Here is a 20,320-nt window from a genome sequence, read left to right on the forward strand (position 1 = left end):
AAGTCTCCGACAGCCTACCTTCTCTGTGTGTCGTATTACAGCCACATCCCCCAGGTCTCTACCGCTTCCCCAAGACCAACCAATTCTTCCCTGGGAGTCACATTACATCAGCATCACTAATGCAATATGTGCTATATTACAGACTATGTTTTATTCTAGGCGGTCAATTAAAAACGAACCTCGGTGCTGGTTTGCTTTAACATGGAGGATGAATTATCTAAGGTCAAATGCAAACTGCTCCTAGATTTATATTCATGTTAAATATATACCTGTTGAATTTGGGCTTTTTCTCAGTGCTTCAGAGACTCTAAGCTTTCAGGTAACTGGGATGGTCGAAAGTGTGGGTTTCCAGAGACTTCGCAAAAAATCAGACTCCATTAAAAAGGACTGCTCCACACGGTCAAGGAACACCCACCAACAAAACCCATCTCCACAACCACCAGATTATCTCACCAGCAAGTGAGACTGCAAGGTTTGGGGGCTTGGCCGTACCACTCCGCGCTGCGCAAGGGGGGGTTCGTGCCCATTTGGCTGCGACTGACCGTTTCTCCTCGCTTGGTTTTGCCTCTGCTCCCCCTGCGCAGGCACCCATAGTGCGTCAGGCCGGTGCTTTATAGCTGCAGCCTGGGCGGCTCCGCTCTCTGTTTTTCCTCTTCTCTGGGCCGTGCATCCTGCTGTTGTTCGCGAAGATGCAGCTGAAGCCGATGGAGATTAACCCGGAGGTGAGCATCAGGTGCACTGTTACTCGGGGAGCGAAGGGCCGAGGGTCAGCCCTCACCAGGTAGCGGTATCAATGACTGCTTTTATCTTTGAATTTTTTTTCTTTGCATTTGCCTTTCAGATGCTGAACAAAGTGAGTGACGTCTCGGGCTGCCTCTGTCTCCCTCCCCCGGGAGCACCGAGGCGGAGGCGCCCACCGGCTCCGGCTGTTTCTCGGGGACCGAGCGGCGCCCTGCGCGCTCCGGAGGCGGCGGGGCTGGGGCGCGGCCGGGGTGCCCTCCCTCTGCCCCTGCCTCGGGGGCTGCGGTGACTGCGAAACCGGTCAGAGGTGGGATGGAGGAGGCTGCTAGCCCCGGGCGTCGCGGGAGCCACGTGTGGGCCGCGCTTTGTGCTGTGTCATTGCGCTCGGCTCGAGTGGGGGGCGGGGCCGGGCTCCTCCCAGGCCCGGGGAGAGGTGCGAGGATGCAGAGCCCGCCCCGCCTCCCCCTCCTCCCGGTAGGTGCCCGCCACTTGCCTGTCTCCGCGCCTGGCCGCCATGTTTTTTCCCCGCAGGTGCTGGCCCGGCTGGGGGTCGCCGGCCAGTGGCGCTTCGAGGACGTGCTGGGACTGGAAGAGGAGTCTCTGGGCTCGGTGCCGGCGCCTGCCTGCGCGCTGCTGCTGCTCTTTCCTCTCACGGCCCAGGTAGGGCGTGGGGCCCGGGGTGCGCAGGCGCTGCGCGCGCTGCCCCTAGACCAGAGTGAGGCATTGAGGACGGTGCAGGCTCTCCTCCCGTCCTGGCCTGGGCGCCCAGAGCTGGCACACTGCCCCTTCCTTGTGGCGGGTGGAGGGAGGAACTCGCACTTTCATGGTACCTACTCACTGGGCTGCTGTTGTAACAGAGTTTATTGCCTGGTCGTTCATCCATCCAGTATTGCCTTGAATTTGGAGGAGAAGCAGTATCTCAGTTCCATCATCCCAGTTATCCAGGAAGACAGTTCACCCTACTTATGAGTGCAGTTTGAGCCTAGGCTTTTTGGCAGTTTGAGCCAAGGAATGGCTGGCTGGCTGTTCCCCTTTAAACGGCTGTGACGTGTCGTTTTATTGTTTGGTTCTCAGACTCCCACCTTGCTGTAAAATGGAGGGGGATGGGCTTGCCTAAACCACAAGAAAACAATAGGTTCTTTAATTTTCCACCTCTGCTGCTTGGGTCTTCAGTGGGTTCAGGGGTTTCTTCCCAACCCTTCACTCCCTACAACGTACACACTTGGATTTTAGTTTCTCCAATGTGTTTTTCTAAAGCTTAATCATTTGTGTGTGGTTCCTGGGTGAGAACCTCCCTTCTACGTCTCAGCCTCTTTCCTCTCTGGCCTTGTGGTTAAGTAAATAGGTGGGCATTAGACCAGTCTTGGAAATGCTTTTTCATTTCCCTTTAGATGGTCTTCCACCTGCAAGTGTGCAAGTATATATGTACCTCAAAGACTGAGCATCAGATATAAAAAGGTAGCTGGGGTAATTGTTGTCTTGGATGTGTGGAATCCCACTAATTAGCATGGTTTTGTCTATCGTATTGCTGCCACTCGACCCCTGATTGAGGAGTGGTTGAATTTTGCTTTAGTGAAACTTGGGGCATTAGCGTATACGGCATTGGTCCAAACAGAGTGAGCTAAACTGAAGCACCATCCTAATGCCGGGTGTTCTAGAAGCATTCTCAGCATAAACTAAGCCCTATGGGAAGTTCCAGGTGTTCCGCCTAGTAAATGGGCTAAGTATTGTGGGTTAAAAACACTTATTAAAGCTATTAGGATAGTCCCACTGACACGTTTGTTATTGCCAAAGCCTTTACTTAGGTGAAAATGGAGTTCACAAATAATTGCAAGTCAAATTAGCTTCCCCATTGATCAAATCAAATGCAATCTTCTCTCTCTCATTTGAGCCTCTCCCAGAGGTTTCTTATTAGAGGAACCATGATGACTCGGAGGTTTTAGAGCGGCAGCACTCAAAGGCAAGGCCTTTGGGAGGCAGTGGTGCAGCGTGTTTGTCTTGCAAAAGCCCACTGCTCTCATTTTGCTGGATCAAGCAGATCTTGGTTAGTAGAACATTCTGGGTAGAATGTTTTATGTTTGAAAGAGCTCGATACTTTGTCTTTTCGCTCCAGTTCTGTCTATCAGATTTTACTGAACGCCTGTTATGTGGCACAAAACACCTATTGGGCTAAATACTGAAGCAAATTACAAGAAAAGTCGAGGTTTATAGGTTGACTTCCAAACAAGCTAATGTTAATTTAGAAAGCATCGAATTTTATCTAAGAATATTATGAAATCCTAAATGGACTACTTTTAACACATTTTAAGGGATATTTACAGAAATGTCTGCATGCAAGAGCTCAAAAAACCCTAAAGGATGATGCTATCCCATTACAAAAAAATTAAACCTTTTTAGAAAAGTGAAAATCCTTAACAGTCAATGAGTAGCTCAGTTCAAGGATCCAGTAGGTAGTTACATGATGCTAGAACTTCTACTAGTTGGAGTTTAAGTTGATCTTGTGGGACAAGAGAGCTTATTCCTCTGATGGTACCACACACAAGGCTTACTTCAGTTCTGTGTACAGTAATGCAAGGCTGCTAGAATTAGAAATATATCTACTTCTCGAGTTCCGTACGGTTTATACCAGTAGTAAGACATTAGTGTTTCTATAGCATCAGCACTCTGCTTTTAACTGAGCAGTCATACCTTTAAGGTCTTTAGAACTTGTTAGTGAAAGGGCCAGACAAGCCCTCTATATTACTGTACAAAGAGATGATGCTTTGAGGACACTAGTCTCCTCAAATTGTATAGTTGTCAAGGAAAACAAGAGTTACATCTTCCTCTTGTAGGATGAGAAAGTTTTGTGAAATCACAGTCCAGCACCCCAGACCAGTTGTCTTTCCTTCCTAAAAAAGGATGAGGGAATAGTTAATTTCTTTAAATTGCTCCTTTCTTTAGTTAAGTTTTGTATTGTTTTGTTTTTGAAGAGACATGTATTTGGGCAGAATAGAAGTAGAACTTCAAAGAATAGTGAGGTATAAACTAGCTGGTGTTCTTGGGCATTCAGCCGACCAGCGCTTGATTGGAATGCCTGTGTGAAAGTTGTTAGTGTTAAAGGAAGAAAATAACGAACTTGTCTGTTTTTCTGACTTCAGCACGCCATCCATTTCAAGCTAAAAGGTTGCAGTGGTGTCTAGACAAAGGCTTGGGCAATATCCAAGGCTGCTACTGCACTGCAGCATCAGGGTGGAGTGTCAGAACCTCTCAGAACCCCACGGGCTGACGTGGGTGTGGGTGGCAGACGGGCCATTCTCTGGGCGCCAGCCAGCACCTAGAACAAAGGCTCCTGGTCACATATCCGACTTCTGTTTCCATTTAGGTGCTAGAACTTACTGTGCTGCTGTCTGTTCTTTGCATTTTCATTTTGAGATGTAAAAATGTTTTTTTGCACTCAAAGCATGAGAACTTCAGGAAAAAACAGATTGAAGAGCTGAAGGGACAAGAAGTAAGTCCTAAGGTGTACTTCATGAAGCAGACCATTGGCAACTCCTGTGGAACCATTGGACTCATTCATGCAGTGGCCAATAATCAGGACAAACTGGAGTTCGGTGAGTGGGTTTTGAGGCCAGTCATCCTCTGGTTGACCTTTAATTAACTGTAATGCTTCCTTCCAACACCCGCAAGCCTCTGTTTGGCAAAGCCATTGCCTTAAATTTTTTGAAAATCTGCTTATGCAGATAGAATCAGTGGGTGAATTCTCATTGTTCCTCCCTTTTGAGGAAGGGAAGCGCATCCAAGAAACATAGTGTGGTTTCCTCTGCCTGGAGAGGCGGGGCTGGTGACAGTGCCGTTTTGTACTTGCCTCTCCACCTGGGTTCTTCATGTGCAGATCCTCCTGCTAGTCTTGACAATTCTAAAGAATTAGAGATGCTGTTAAGGCATAAAACGCCAACCTTCAGGACCTTTCTTTAATGGTGCTGTGTCTCATAAGCAACAGGAGAACCAAAACAGCCTAAAGCAGCAGGACACAGCACGAGGTCCTGCAGGGAGGCATAGCTGCAGGCTGGCACCTTGAGAGATCCATCTGTGAACAAAGCTTGGTCGGGAATTTTAGCTCGTCTCCAGTGGATGCCATGGAGGATAGAGAAGAGATGAGTCTCAGCCCTTAAGTTGTGAGAAGCGCAAGTAACAGCATTGAAATATGTTAAAATACACGGTATTGTGTATGATTTTGGCCAGGGGTCAGCAAACTTTCTTAAAAGGCCAGAGAGTAAATCTTTTAGGCCTTGAGGGCCATGTAATCTCTGCCCTTGTAGTGCAAGAGCAGCCATAGACAAGATGTAGAGCAGTGGATGTGGCTGTGTTCCAATAAAACTTTATTAGGTGGCAGTAGTCTGCCAACTCCTGATTTAGACAATGGATGGGGGTGGCTGAGAATTGAATAAGTTCAACTAACAGTCCATGCTGTTGCTTGTAGCAGGTCAAATACTTTTTTTTTTTTTTTTTTTATTTAAACAAGGGAATTGTGGCCAAGATTCTACTCCTGGTATACTTCTGAAATTAAAAAAAAAAAAAAAAAAAGGCTTGTCTGGCCACAAAGGTCCAGATATTCTAGAAGTTGCTTTTTCAAATATTGACTTGAGTGAGTCATTAAAAAGTCATAGTTTGATCCTTTTTATTTCTTCTGTAGTTAGTATAATTTCTTTTAGAATACTGTGTTCCTGAGGTCACAGATACTGTAACTCTTCCATAAACATGGTCATGACGGTACCATCGGCTTAATCTGAGTCACAGCCCTCATAAAGTTGAGAGGATTCCTATAATTTCCAAATTTTAAATGGTCCCCATTTAACAAATTTGTTTAAGTTTAGAGCTGAAAGTTCAAATTGAGGTCTTTTGAAATACAAGTTGCTCTTGCATCCTAGACTCATCCACACTGAGCAATGGCAAAATGCTTATGCCAACCATCAGCTAGTTAGCTGTCTCTAGACCAGACTGTTAGGGTCTTTGTATTTCTATTTAAGATCTGTAGGTTGATGTCTCTCTGGATAACCATATTACTAAGATTGCATTTTCTACCCTAAAATAAAAATCTTGGTTTGAGAACTGTTGATATTGATAGATTAGAATGTTATTGTTACATCATGTATGCAGTAAACATTAATTGTGCATTGCTAAGTGCTGTAGATAAGAGCAATAGACAAGACAGTTCCTGCCTTTATGGCATTGAAAGTCTCACAAATACATGTTACCACTGGATCAGTGCTGTAACAGGTGGTAGGAGATCTGAGAGGTGAGGGTGAGGTGGAAGGTGGGGAGGGGTCGGGGGACAGGGAGGATGTGAGGAAGAGCTTGGCATGCTGGAGGAACTGAGAGTTCTCTGGCTTGAATGCAGTGAGAGGGGAGTGGTTGGAAAAAGAGGCTGGGGAAGAGGCACCGCTCATCCACATCCTCAGAGGCCATGGTAAAAAGTCAGGTTGCCACACGTGACAGACTATGCAGTGGCTTAAGTCAGCAATAAATGTGCAACCATTTGCATTATATCGGTACTAACATATGCTGCTTTTTTCTTTTAAAGAGGATGGGTCAGTTCTGAAACAGTTTCTTTCTGAAACAGAGAAGTTGTCCCCTGAAGACAGAGCAAAATGCTTTGAAAAGAATGAGGTAGGAAGAGAACTTCTAGAGCATCGATTTTCAGTAACTCTGGAGGTTTTCATGCTAACTATTCTGTTTTCTGCAGGCCATCCAGGCAGCCCATGATGCTGTGGCACAGGAAGGCCAATGTCGGGTAAATACAAGTTAGAGCCAAGCTGTCCAGGTGTCACCCATGTTTCCCCAGAAATATGTGCAAGAACCTCTTACTGGAACACAGCACATGTTTCCACCCAAGGCTGATGAATGCCAGAAAATTCTACCAGAATAATGCCTTGACCAGACCTGTTCATAGAAATGGCTCTTCAAAATATCTAATTGGCAGTTGACACAGTCTTGAGTAAATTCAGGCTGGTAGTGTTTTATATAGACCCAAATGGGTCTAATAGAGTGAGTAGCACCCCTCTTAATAACTGAACATTTCACTTACTCTTCTCACAGTCTGTTGGCGAGCAAGCTGGACCAACAAGGACTAAAAGTTTCTAGATGACTTAAATGTACCATTAATCTGAACACAGCCTTCAAGTCAACTGTTGATGAGATTTAAGTCAGTGATAGTGTCTGTATAACTGCAGTTGACTCTGTCACATTCTAGTCGTGACCTTGGGTGAAGTACTTATCCTCCCTAAGCCTTAATTTCCTCCTCAGTAAAAAGCAAGTCTTAGAGTTCTGAGAGTTACAGTATATCTACTTTAATGGTCTTAGAATAGTACCTAGTATATAAGAAATAAATATTAGCTATAATCATTTAAAATAATATGTAGGCAGGTTGGTTCAAGCATATTCTACTTAGAGAATTTATTTTTAACAAATTAAGTTCTGCTTATAAAATAATCACATTGCAAAATATGTGTATCAAATCAACAGGTTGTAGACCTTAAACTTACATGATGTTATGTCATTTGTATCTTAATTTTTAAATGCAGTTTATAATACAATAAAAAGTACTCATTTTTGAAAAAATATATTGACTTTCTGCAGGTAGATGACAAAGTGAACTTTCATTTTATTCTGTTTAACAACGTGGATGGCCACCTCTATGAACTTGGTACGTTTCACTCTAGTTTTGGAATCTAATATAGATGCGTGCATTCTCTCAGACATAATTCCTCTTACAGTACTGGTGTGTGACTTTATGGCAGCACTTAGTATATCCATTTATGAAGCCAGAACACTGAGGTATTCTCAAGGGGGCACTTAACCCTTTATCATGCCCAGAGCACTCCCTCAGGAACCTGGCCTGCGGGATGAATGGCTTTAGTCACAAACCAGTAAAGAGAACTGATCAGCCAGTTCAAAGTATACACGTTCAGATTTTCTCTTTCCACCTTCCACTATTAGCATCACCAGTATAAGGTCTCCACCGCCATCCTTTCCAGGCAAGGAATACTTTTGGAAGGAGGTAAATGCCTAAACACAACCTGGTTTGTGTAAAAAGAATTCAGACATGTCCATCTCTGTATTAAGAAGAGTCATCTCCTTTGTATTAATGGAGAAAGGCTTGCAGCTGTGTCATCTCAAGCCAAGATACTACCTATGGCAAGCAAGGGCAAAGAAAACTTGGGGCCGCTCAGCAGTCATTGAGGGGCAAATGAAATCTCAAGGATCCTTTTTCTTCCCTCCACCTTCCCTGTACCTCATAGACTGCTTCTGACTTTTGCTTTGTGGTCCTTCCCAAGAGACGGGCACAAGCCCTCCTAGTAGGGTAGCTAGTTTGGCCTTGTGTGGTCTTGTGGTCTTGGTGCTTAGATGAGAATTGCCTGGGGTGGATATCTAGGAACACTTGAACCTCATTTCCAGACTATTGCTTCATAACCAGCCTAACCTTTGTGGGGGTGGCAGTGGTATTTGGAAGAATCTAAAACCTGCCTTTAAGCTGGACAAGCACAGTAGACAGAAAACGTGCAGAGAAAATTGACATGCCTGGCTTTTTCGTTACAGATGGACGGATGCCTTTTCCGGTGAACCATGGCACCAGTTCAGAGGGCTCACTGCTGCAGGTAGTCTTTGGAATCCATTTCCACTAGGGCCCATATTTCTTTAGCCAGTTTGTCTACTCTAAAGTGCATACCTTTTTTTTTGGCCTCTCACTACTGTGGCCTCTCCTGTTGCAGAGCACAGGCTCCATATGCGCAGGCTCAGTGGCCATGGGTCACGGGCCCAGCCGCTCCGCGGCATGTGGGATCTTCCCGGACCGGGACAGGAACCCGCGTCCCTTGGCATCAGCAGGTGGACTCTCAACCACTGCGCTACCAGGGATGCCCTAAAGTGCAAACCTTTTTCAGTACAGGCCGCATCAATCTGGAATAAGAGCAGTCTTTAGGGCTTAAAGATCATCTCAGTAATTCTGTCTGCTTTATTTTATAGCAAATAGTTTTAAACAGCATCCTTTAGGGCAGCCCTGCCTAATCTGTATCGCGTGCTTTCTTTAGCCCACAGTTTGATTTAGCCTGAAAGCCATTGTTTATTTCCTTGTGGGATTAAGGTGACTCTTGTCCTCTTGTCAGATTACATCATAGCCAGTGACTCAGACTCATGGAACAGCAACCCAAGCCTTTCCTAGTCCCTCTCTGACTGCTGGATTTGGGTCAGTCTTGTAGTCCCTCTCTGACTGTGGATTCTGGTTAGGCAGTTAACTCTGTGATTGTTTTCTTCCCACACGGTCGGTCCACTGTTAACAAGTCAAAGGAAGCAAATTCAAAACATGCCTGACAGAACTTTACGATCCAGGGTAACTGTCCTGGTAAAAGTGACGGCAGAAATCTCTTAATTCTGAACACGAGTTGGTAGACTAGTCCTCTTCCCTCTAAAAATGAATCTCTAGAGTTTAGTCAGTTTGCTGTTAGAAAGGAAAATGGCTTGTGATAAAATTAAAAATGATGTTAAGGTATAATTACTTCATTTGTCATAATAACAGCTAAACTTTTTTGCGTGCTTCTTGTGTGTAGACCGGGGGTTGGCAAACTTTTTCTGTGAAGAGCCAGGAAATACTTTAGGTTTTGTGTAGCATATGGGCTCTGTTGCAGGTATTCATTTCTGCTGTGACAGTTCCAAAGCAGCCCCATAGGTAGTGTCTAAATGAATGTGTATGGCTGTGTTCCACTAAAACTTTATTAACAAAAACAGGTAGCAGGTTGGATTTGGCCCACAGACTGCAGTTTGCTGACTACATGCTAGATGCTGTTCTAAGTTAGTTAACCTCTATGGACTCCTTTTAATGATGCTCTGAGGTAGTTAGTATTACTTACATTTTACAGATGAGGAAGCAGAGGTGCAGAGGTAAGTGATGCCCAAGGTCAATGGCAAACTACAGAATCATGGTTCAAATCTAGACAGTCTTGTCTCTAGAGTCTGTGCTCTTAGCCACTGTACAATACTACCTTTATAGTAGACCTGTGTTTGGAACATCACAGACCTGATGACCTCAAGGTACTAGTGGACTAAATTATGCAATCCTAGGAGGGACAGTCACTTTCTCTAGCCTGCTGTCCTATACACCTGAGATCAGTCAGAGCTAATTCTTGGATATACTAGGGGTAAATGAGAATAGTGATACGGAATGAGAACTAGACCTAGAGAAACAGAATGGGGATTTGCATGAGAGTCAGGATTCACTTAACGGGAGAGAATAAGAACAGGGGCAGAATTTCTGGTTATGACCTGTCTGGAGGAAAGATTCTGGTCCATCTAATAAAGCTTCCTAGGTACTACCAACTCCTATCAAACACTATCCTAATACAGGCACACCTCACATTGTGGGTTCAGTTCCAGACCACTGCAGTAAAACAAATATCACAATAAAGAGAAGTTTTGAGTTTTTTTGCTTCCTACTGCATATAAAAGTTATGTTTACACTATACTGTAGTCTGTTAAGTGTGCAATAGCATTATGTATAAAAAACCAATGTACATATCTTAATTTAAAATACTGTTAAAACAATGCTAACCATCATCTGAGTGTTCAGTGAGTCAGTCTTTTTGCAGTGGTAGCATCAAAGGTCACTGATCCCAGATCACCATAACAAATACAATAATAATGAAAAGTTTGGAACATTATGAGAATTACCAAAATGTGACCCAGAGACATGAAGTGAGCCAGTGCTGCTGGAAAAGTGATGCCGATAGACTTGCTCCGTGCAGGATTGCCACAAACCTTCAATTTGCCAAAAAATAAAAATGGAGTATCTGCAAAGCACAATAAAGTGAAGTGCAATAAAATGAGGTATGCCTGTACCATAAAACGTGCTCTGCATAGGATACTTAAAACTGTTACGTGAGTAGAATTTATGAGGTGTGGGGAAGGTAAAACTTTTTGTTTAAAAAAAAAAACCCCACAGAATCTCATTTTAAATTAATTGACTAGAAAATAGCATCTTAATTAGTGGAAATTCTTATCCTAAGTAAGGCTGGTTCTATATGGTTAGAGATTTTTTTTTTTTACAAAAGTTTATTCTTAAATGTACAATAGGTTCCAAGACAACACTTCATTCTAGCTATAGGTGGCAACAGATGTTGTGGCAGGGAATCCAGATGTTTAATCCAGATGTTTAAACAGGAATGGAACTAAGGATCATCATTGCCTCGGGCACAAGGGACAGCTTACTTTTTTTTTTTTTTTTTTTTTGCGGTATGCGGGCCTCTCACTGTTGTGGCCTCTCCCGTTGCGGAGCACAGGCTCCGGATGCGCAGGCCCAGCGGCCATGGCTCACGGGCCCAGCCGCTCCGCGGCATATGGGATCCTCCCAGACCGGGGCACGAACCTGTATCCCCTGCATCAGCAGGCGGACTCTCAACCACTGCGCCACCAGGGAGGCCCGGGACAGCTTACTTTTTGCCAGATTTCTTAATTGCACCTGTGGCCAGGGGGCCTTTCCCCGTGGCCTTCGCTTTTAGCTCCTCAAGTTTCTTTTGCTCCTGCTTCTGCTTCTGCTTCTGCTTGAATGCCTTATCTTCCTCGTCCATCTCCTTGGCTTGCTTCTTGGGCCGCTTCAGGGGCTTCTTGCCACCTTTGCGGCCTGACATGGCGCCCGCCGCCCCTTCCTCAGACCCTGCCATCGGATGCCTAGAGATGTTTTAGGTTGTCTAAACTATACCCCGAATTAACTTGTTAAATTGGTGAGAAAATCCATAAATAACCCAAGTATCCTAAACTTGAGTGAATTAGGTCACTGCCTCTCGTCTGTATAGGAGATGGCTGTTGTTACAGGCACATCCTTAACATTAATCAACAGCATGGGTCCTAAAGGAAAGTGGCTTTGGGCAAGGCAGGTCTGGGATATCAATATATTAAAAATTCTGATAGAATAAAATGTAGATATTACTCTAGATCCTCTTCAGTTTTTCTAAGTGGTTTCAAAGCAGAAACAAAACCGGGGTGGGGTTGATGCTTTTTTCAGGGCCAGAACTCATTATCAGGTTGGTGTTTTTTAGTCCTTGGGAGCTGATGTTCCGTGACTGTTCTCTGTCACAGCATATCCACTGTCCTCTTGAAGGTCTTGTATTTAACGTTGGTGGGCCTTTCTTTCCACTGGACTTCTTACAAATTGAACAGTGATTGATATTCTGATCCCAAGGCATTTAAACCCCAGAATTTCTCAAGTAACATTGGGGTCAGTTTTCTATTCCCAATCTTTGTAATCTAGGGCTTAGAATTAGTAACACATGTCATTCCCTAAATATGTAGGAGTCCATCACTTATCTGTACTTGGAATACCAGGTATTTAAACTTCAAGCCTGTTTTGTAAAATGTTTACTTGAAATAAGTCTGTCTTTACTCTGGGAATTTCTGAGTTAGAACTTTTTCCTTATGGAAGAGAAATCAATTTTTTATCTCTGGATTTGAGGGAAAGAGCACCAAGAGTATAGTTTTCTTGTCAAAACCAGGCACAAGGTGGCAGAAGCACCAGAGCATTTGGTAGAAAGAATAAAGGAATCAAAGCTTCTGAAGCTGGGTTTGTGACGTGGGTCCTTCTTTCCCATCACCTGATTTTTTTTCCTCTTAAGTCCTGGTTTTCAAGTTTATTGGGAGGTTTAAAGTGGGTCAGGTAATAGACCTTACTGATACTTTCCCCTTGAAGCTTTCATTTTGAGCTTCTGCTGTTTAGACCTTAATTCGTGACATTCCTCCTTCTCAGGACGCCGCCAAGGTCTGCAGAGAATTCACTGAGCGTGAGCAAGGGGAGGTCCGCTTCTCCGCCGTGGCCCTCTGCAAGGCAGCCTAATGCCTCGTGGTGGGGCACTTCGCTTTCTCCCCCCTTTCCTTCATCGTGAAAGTATATCCCTACCTATGTGGTCTAAATGCTTCAGTACTTGTAGAGCACAGCTGTTCTCCTTCGGTTCCGCAGATACGCACTTACCCGCACCTTCGCCCACGCACTAGCAGAGCTCCATCGAGCAAGTTTGGTGTCACCCTCTGATGGCAAAGCACTCCCCTCACTGTATGTCTTATACCTCAGTATCTACTGCTTTAATGGCTACTTTGGTTTCTGTCTGTAAGCTAAGGCCTTGGATGTGGTTTGTCCTTAAAAGGAATAAAATTTTTCTGCTGATAAGAGATGAGCCTAAACTGGTTTTCATTTTTCCTTCCCCTAGTATATCCCAAATTATCATAGTAATTACATATATATCTTCCATAGAAGAACTTACACAGTACAGGTAAGAAAATTACCATACAAATATTATCGGTTTAGTGTGTTTCTACACTTTTTTCTATACATTTATGTTACTGTGTGTACCTGTAGACTTAAAAAAAATTAAATACTTTATTTTTTGGAACAATTACTTTTATTGAAATATAGTTGATAATAAATATTATATTAGTTTCAGATGTACAACAGTGATTTGACATTTAAGTACATCATGAAATGATCACCATAAGGCTAGTAACTATCTGTCCCCTTACAAAGTTATCGCAGTATTAGTGACCATATTCCTTATGCTATAAGAATGATTTTAGATTTACAGAAAAATTGAGAAGATACTAGAGTTCCCATATACCTTTCATTCGTTTCCCCCATTACATCTTACATTAGTATGATACATTTGTTTAACAATTGATGAACCATTATTGACAATTCTATTGACTAAAGTCCATACCTTATTCAGATTACCTTGGTTATTACCTAATGTCTTTTTTCTCTGGGAGGATCCCATCCAGAATACTCTTTAGGCTGTTCTTGGCTGTGACAGTTTCTCAGGCTTTGCTTTTGATGATTTTGACAGTTTCAAGGAGTACTGATCAAGTATTTTGTAGGTTGCCCCTCTTGGGATTTGCCTAATGTTTTCTCATAATTAGACTAGTGTTATGAGTTTTGGGGGAGGAGAACCACAGGTAAAGTGCTGGTCTCATCACCTCATATCAGGGTACATAGCGTCAACATTCCTTATGGTTAATGTTAACCTTGATCACCTGGCTGGTTGGCGTTTGTCAGGTTTCTCCAATTAAAGCTACTTTCCCCACCCTACAGCCCTCTATTATATACTGGAAAGAAGTCTATGCACAGCTGACCCTATAGGAGTAGGGGGTTGAATTAAGCTCTACCTTCTTGAAGGTGGAGTATCTATATAAATTATTTGGAAATCTTCTGCAAGGGAGATTTGTCTCTTATCCCCTATTTATTCATTTATATCAGTATGAACTCATGGCTATTTTATACTCTGGGTTATAATCCAGTACATTTTGTTCAAATTGTTCTAGCTTTGGCCATTGAGAGCTATTTCATTCGGCTCCTGTGTCCCTTTGACATACCCCAATCGATGTGGGTTTTGCTTTTTTTTTTTTTAGCGATAGTTTACTTTCCAGAAATTAGTTTTTTTTTTTTTTTTTTCCGTACGCGGGCCTCTCACTGCCGTGCCCTCTTTCGCCGCGGAGCACAGGCTCTGGACGCGCAGGCTCAGCGGACATGGCTCACGGGCCCAGCCGCTCCGCGGCATGTGGGATCTTCCCGGACCAGGGCACGAACCCGTGTCCCCTGCATCGGCAGGCAGACTCTCAACCACTGCACCACCAGGGAAGTCCCAGAAATTAGTTTTTTAAAAATCAGTGTCATTGGGGGCCCGAATGGTGGCTGGAAACGGGGCTTCCTGGGAGGAGGAGGGCACCGGTGGGGATGCAGCAGCTCCACAGCCCCAATCCCTGACGAGTGCGCCCGGGGCTCGTCTCGAGGCTGCCTCTGGTGCGACTGAAGGCCTTGGTGAAGGTGGACCCCAACGTGATGCGGGACAGGAAGCCAGCTTCATTTTGGCAGGAGCCGTGGAACTGTTTGTGGACACCATAGCAAAAGATGCCTACTGTTGAGCTCAACAAGGGAAGAGGAAAACCTTTCAGAGGAGAGATTTGGGTAATGCGATAGAAGCTGTGGATGAATTTGCTTTTCTGGAAGGTACTTTGGATTGATTGCTGAGCTGGGCAGTTTTGTGAGCCTGTACCTGCATCCTTCAGCTAGGCCCTCTGCAGGCCTCAGCTTTGAAGAAGAGTCTTTGGAATACTGAACTTACACACTTTTCCTGTTCTACCTTCACCGAAGCCTGGATAAGCAGAGATCTCACCTGTTAGCTTTTCTTTGTAAGGTCTTGCACTACTTGTATCTTCCATTTCTGGCCTGGATGCAGCTGCTGCTGCTTGTGGTAGATACGAAGAACATGATTTTGTAGGTTGCTTAATAAATGATAAGGACCAAATGAAAGTTTCTGATCAACCTCAAAAAAAAAATCAATGTCTTTGCCATTTGTTAAACCTTAACTATTTTATAGATTATGATACATTAATATGTAACTTATAGGCTTGCATTAAATGTTAAATGACATTTGTTCTCAACAATTGATACTTGAATATAACATACTCTCTAGTTACAGGGATTAAGCACTGTGGGGAAGAAACCCCCAGACCTCCTGCTCTTAGAAGAGCTTTATCCTGTCTGTTGCCAGGAGCCCAGGTAGCTTGGGTTTCAGCTGCCTTAAAGTTTTCAACTCTGACTATTCTATGGTGATAATACTTCTGATTCCAACTTCTAAGTGAAGGATATTTTGGTTCCTAGGGGGAAAGTGATCACTACTATTCCTTCTAATGTAGAAAACGAAATACATGGTGACTCAGGTGATTCTAATTGCTTGGAGTTGAAGCCAGAGGGATGCACTTTCTGTTCTAATTTGGTGTGTGACTTTCATGCAGTCACCTTGGAGATCGACTTAGGGGAAAAGAAACAGAACAAGCCTCCTTCCTGCTAATAAGAGCTGGTGAAAATACTACTTTTGGTCTCAGGAGTACAATTATACCACTAAGTGTAGCTGTAAGACTTTATGCATGAGAAGCATTATTAAAATGCTCACAAACTCCTAACACACCTTAGCATGTCACACCATGGAGGGTCATGTAATGGCTGTTGTATGTGGGAGATTGCAACCCTAGAGGTGCAGAGAAATTTCAGTTTTACTGAGGAAACACAGGTTAGTTTACATGCCCAAATTCTCACTGCTAATTACTAGGGAAATCGGTTTAGACCGTGGACTGACCACCTAGAGGTAACTGTCCTCGGGAGTCAATATTATAGACTTCAGGGCTTATCAAATGTCTTTGACCTCCACTCTGCCTCTCGGTAACTTTGGGCAAAGAAATTTCCCTCTCCCACGTCTTCATTGTTTCACGTTAAAATGGACAACACAGAGTGAAGATGTGTTGGGAAGGGCCTGGCTTCTAGAAGTTTCCCTCTAGTACCAACATATTCCCTACTGCTCTCCCTGAGACCTCAGCCATGTGTAACCCCATGGGGTAACATCAACTTTGTATTCTATGTGAGGGCAGTAGCCCCTGGAGTTGTGCAACTCAAGAGGTTCTTATTTCTCCAATAAACCCTATTAATTGACATCTTGGATTTATCAAAGATCATGTCCAGTTGGCTTATTCTTTAGAATGTTACTAATCTTTGGCAATGAAAGTAATTTTGGTTTTTTTAATTGAAGTACAGTTTGCTGTACAATATTATGTAAGTACAGGTGTACAATATAGTGATTCATAATTTTTAAAGGTTATATTCCATTTATAGTTATTATACAATATTGCCTACATTCCCCTTGTTGTACAACATATCCTTTTATTTATTTATTTTTGGCTGTGTTGGGTCTTCGTTGCTGTGTGTGGGCTTTCTCTAGTGGCAAGTGGGGGGTACTCTTCATTGCAGTGCGTGGGCTTCTCACTGCAATGGCTTCTCGTTGCAGAGCATGGGCTCTAGGTGTGCGGGCTTCAGTAGTTGTGGCACGTGGGCTCAGTAGTTGTGGCTCACAGGCTTTAGAGCACAGGCTCAGTAGTTGTGGCGCATGGGCTTAGTTGCTCCGCAGCATGTGGGATCTTCCCGGACCAGGGCTCGAACCCGTGTCCCCTGCATTGGCAGGTGGATTCTTAACCACTGTGCCACCAGGGAAGTCCCTACAACATAGCCTTGTAGCTTATTTTATACCTAATAGTTTGTACCACTTAAGCCCCTACCCCAATATTGTACCCCGCTTCCCTCTCCCTAGTGGTAACCACTAGTTTGTTCTCTATACCTGTGAGTCTGCTGCTTTTTTGTTATAGTCACTAGTTTGTGTACTTTTTTAGATTCCGCATATAAGTGATATCATACAGTATTTGTCTTTCTCTGTCTGACTTATTTCACTCAGCATAATACACTCTAGGTTCATCCATGTTGTTGCAGATGGCAGAATTTCATTTTTTTAATGGCTGAGTAATATTCCATTGTATAAATATATATATGTACCACATCTTCTTTACCCATTCATCTGCTGGACACCTAGGTTGCTTCCATACTTAGGCAATTGTAAATAATGCTGCTATGAACATTGGGGTACATATATCTTTTGGAATTAGTGGTTTTTTTTTCTTTTCCCCCCCCCGTATATATACCCAGGAGTGGAATTGTTGGGTCATATGGTAGTTCTAATTTTAGTTTTTTGAGAAACCTCCATATTGTTTTCCATAGTGGCTACACCAATTTACGTTCCCACCAGCGGTGTACGAAGGTTCCCTTTTCTCCACATCCTTGCCAACATTTGTTATTATTTTTTATTTTATTTTATTTTAATTTTTATTTTTTCTCATTAAACTTTTTTAATGGGTCTCAAATTCTGTGACAGATTTTTGGTCAAGTTGTTTCCATTAAAAAGTACTGATTTTAAAAACTAATAACTTAAAACTGCCACACACAAAACAAATGGTTCACAACACATTCTCCTTTCCTTCTGAAGGTTTTACGATGCATTGTTATCATTAACCAGTCTTTTGCTATTAAACTTAAATAGCCAATTGAGACAAACCATTCTGAGACCGTTCTTCCACCACTGATTAAGACTGGGGTGGCAGGTATTGGGGATAATATTCATTTAGCCTTCTGAGCTTTCTGGGCAGACTTGGTGACCTTGCTAGCTCCAGCTGCCTTCTTGTCCACTGCTTTGATGACACCCACAGCAACCGTCTGTCTCATGTCACGAACAGAAAAGCGGCCCAGAGGAGGATAGTCAGAGAAGCTCTCAACACACATGGGTTTGCCAGGAACAATATCAACAATGGCAGCATCATCAGATTTCAAGAATTTGGGGCCATCTTCCAGCTTTTTCCCAGAACGACGATCAATCTCCTTCAGCTCAGCAAACTTGCAGGCAATGTGAGCTGTGTGACAATCCAGCACAGGTGCATATCCACCACTGATTTGGCCTGGATGGTTCAAGATAATCACCCGAGCTGTGAAGCCAGCTGCTTCCATCGGTGGGTCATTTTTACTGTCACCAGCCACAGTGCCACGACGAACATCTTTGACAGACACGTTCTTGACATTGAAGCCCACATTGTCCCCAGGAAGGGCTTCACTCAAAGCTTCATGGTGCATTTCAACAGACTTCGCTTCAGTTGTCACATTGACTGGAGCAAAGGCGACCACCATGCCAGGTCTGAGAACACCAGTCTCCCCTCGACCCACAGGGACAGTGCCAATACCAACAATTTTGTAGACGTCCTGGAGGGGCAAATGCAAGGGCTTGTCAGTTGGGCGAGTTGGTGGCAGGATGCAATCCAGAGTTTCAAGCATTGTGGTTCCACTGGCATTGCCATCTTTACGGGTGACTTTCCATCCCTTGAACCACGGCATGTTAGCACTTGGCTCCAGCATGTTGTCACCATTCCAGCCAGAAATTGGCACAAATGCTACTGTGTCGGGGTTGTAGCCAATTTTCTTAATGTAGGTGCTGACTTCCTTTACAATTTCCTCATATCTCTTCTGGCTGTAGGGTGGCTCGGTGGAATCCATTTTATTAACTCCAACAATTAGTTGTTTCACACCCAGAGTGTAGGCCGGAAGGGCACGCTCACGGGTCTACCCATTCTTGGAAATACCTGCTTCAAATTCACCAACACCAGCAGCAACAATCAGGACAGCACAGTCAGCCTGGGATGTGCCTGTCATCATGTTTTTGATGAAGTCTCTGTGTCCTGGGGCATCAATGATGGTCACATAGCACTTGCTGGTCTCGAATTTCCATAGGGATATATCAATGGTGATACCACGCTCGCGTTCAACTTTCAGTTTGTCCAAGACCCAGGCATACTTGAAGGAGCCCTTCCCCATCTCGGCAGCCTCCTTCTTGAACTTTTCAGTGGTTCTCTTGTCGATCCCACCACATTTGTAGATCAGATGGCCAGTAGTGGTGGACTTCCCTGAATCTACGTGTCCGATGACAACGATGTTGATGTGCGTTTTCTCCTTTCCCATTTTTGCTTAGGTTTAGCGGTGGTTTTCACGACACCTGTATCCTGGCGGCAAACACGTTGTGAAAAAGCTCAGCATTTGTTATTTGTGTTCTTTTTGATGATAGCCGTTTTGACAGGTGTGAGGTGATATCTCATTGTGGTTTTGATTTGCATTTCCCTGATGATTAGCGATGTTGAGCATCATTTCATGTGCCTGTTGGCCATCTGCATTTCCTCTTTGGAAAAATGTCTATTCATTTCTTCTGCCTGCTTCTTAATTGGGTTTTTGTTTTTTGATGTCAAGTTATATGAGCTGTTTATATATGTTAAATATTAATCCCTTATTGGTCATATCGTTTGCAAATATTTTCTCCCATTCAGTAGGTTGTCTTTTGGATGGTTTTCTTTGCTGTGCTAAAGCTTTTAAGTTTAATTAGATTCCATTTGTTTACTTTTGCTTTTATTTCCTTTGCTTTAGGAGATGGATAAAAAAAAGTGCTGCGATTTATGTCGAAGAGTGTTATGCCTATGTTTTCCTCCAGGAGTTTTATAGTATCCAGTGTTGCACTGAGGTCTTTAATCCATTTTGAGTTTATTTTTGTATATGGTGTTAGAGAATGTAATGAAGGCGACTTGTTGTGCTTTCAATAGATAAAGCCACCTGATGCTAGGTATCCCCCCTTTTCTAATACCCAGAATGTCCAATTGAGGAATATTTAGGTTACACATCTATTCAGTATAATATGATCTGTCTTAAAGACCCATGATAATAAAAAAAAGTTTATGCATGAAACTAGTGAGATAGTTTTGTAAAATGTGTATGCATATGTGTTTAGAAAAGACAGGACCATAATAGCTAGATGTTTACTATATTCTAAGTTAAACTTAGTCACAGCGAAGCTTAAGCAACTTGCCCAATCTTACTCAGCTAGTGAGGGATGTTGCTGACATTCAAACCCAAGCAGGCTGGCTCTAGGAGCCCACGATATTAATGATCATTGCTGGGCAGAGGTGAACCTACCTTAAGGTGAATGAAGTTTAAGCTTTAGGGCCTCACAATTTAATGGCTCGTTCCAGTTTCCTGGCTTTTGTGTCCTTGTGAAATTTACAAATCCTTTAAAAACGTGGGTCTGCTCCTGCCTCTGGATGTTGAGATTATGAGTGATTTTAACTTTATATCCTCATTTTCCAAGCTTTCTAAAATTGCTATATT

The 20,320-nt window shown here is 43.4% G+C and overlaps 3 protein-coding genes across 4 annotated transcripts; 1 reads left to right on the plus strand and 2 right to left on the minus strand.

Annotated features, from left to right (window-relative positions):
- Positions 1 to 657: 657 nt before the first annotated feature.
- UCHL1 (ubiquitin C-terminal hydrolase L1) lies at positions 658 to 12,927 on the plus strand (the record flags this gene model as incomplete). Of its 2 annotated transcripts, XM_082607858.1 has the most annotated exons (9): positions 658 to 722; positions 842 to 853; positions 1,273 to 1,401; positions 4,181 to 4,331; positions 6,302 to 6,387; positions 6,464 to 6,511; positions 7,357 to 7,423; positions 8,317 to 8,375; positions 12,509 to 12,927. In XM_082607858.1, 9 exons carry the CDS (start codon positions 690 to 692, stop codon positions 12,593 to 12,595), a joined length of 672 nt encoding a protein of 223 aa, XP_082463984.1. In that variant the 3' UTR covers positions 12,596 to 12,927. The 2 variants fall into 2 exon arrangements, with proteins under 2 accessions (XP_082463984.1, XP_082463983.1); XM_082607857.1 differs by lacking the exons at positions 658 to 722; positions 842 to 853 and having other exon boundaries at positions 1,183 to 1,401.
- LOC309797640 (translation machinery-associated protein 7-like) lies at positions 10,999 to 11,396 on the minus strand (the record flags this gene model as incomplete). Its single annotated transcript, XM_082610953.1, has 1 exon — positions 10,999 to 11,396. The coding sequence occupies one exon, from the start codon at positions 11,394 to 11,396 to the stop codon at positions 11,199 to 11,201; it is 198 nt and encodes a 65-aa protein (XP_082467079.1). The 3' UTR covers positions 10,999 to 11,198.
- A 4,506-nt stretch (positions 12,928 to 17,433) lies between the features above and the next one.
- LOC309815319 (elongation factor 1-alpha 1-like) lies at positions 17,434 to 19,189 on the minus strand. Its single transcript, XM_082642032.1, is given in 2 exon segments — positions 17,434 to 18,733; positions 18,737 to 19,189. Coding segments are annotated over 2 exon segments (1,383 nt in total). The 5' UTR covers positions 19,130 to 19,189; the 3' UTR covers positions 17,434 to 17,743.
- Positions 19,190 to 20,320: the final 1,131 nt, after the last annotated feature.

The sequence above is a fragment of the Mesoplodon mirus genome (genome assembly GCF_964341445.2).
Source record: "Mesoplodon mirus genome assembly, chromosome: 2".
NCBI lineage: Eukaryota > Metazoa > Chordata > Mammalia > Artiodactyla > Ziphiidae > Mesoplodon > Mesoplodon mirus.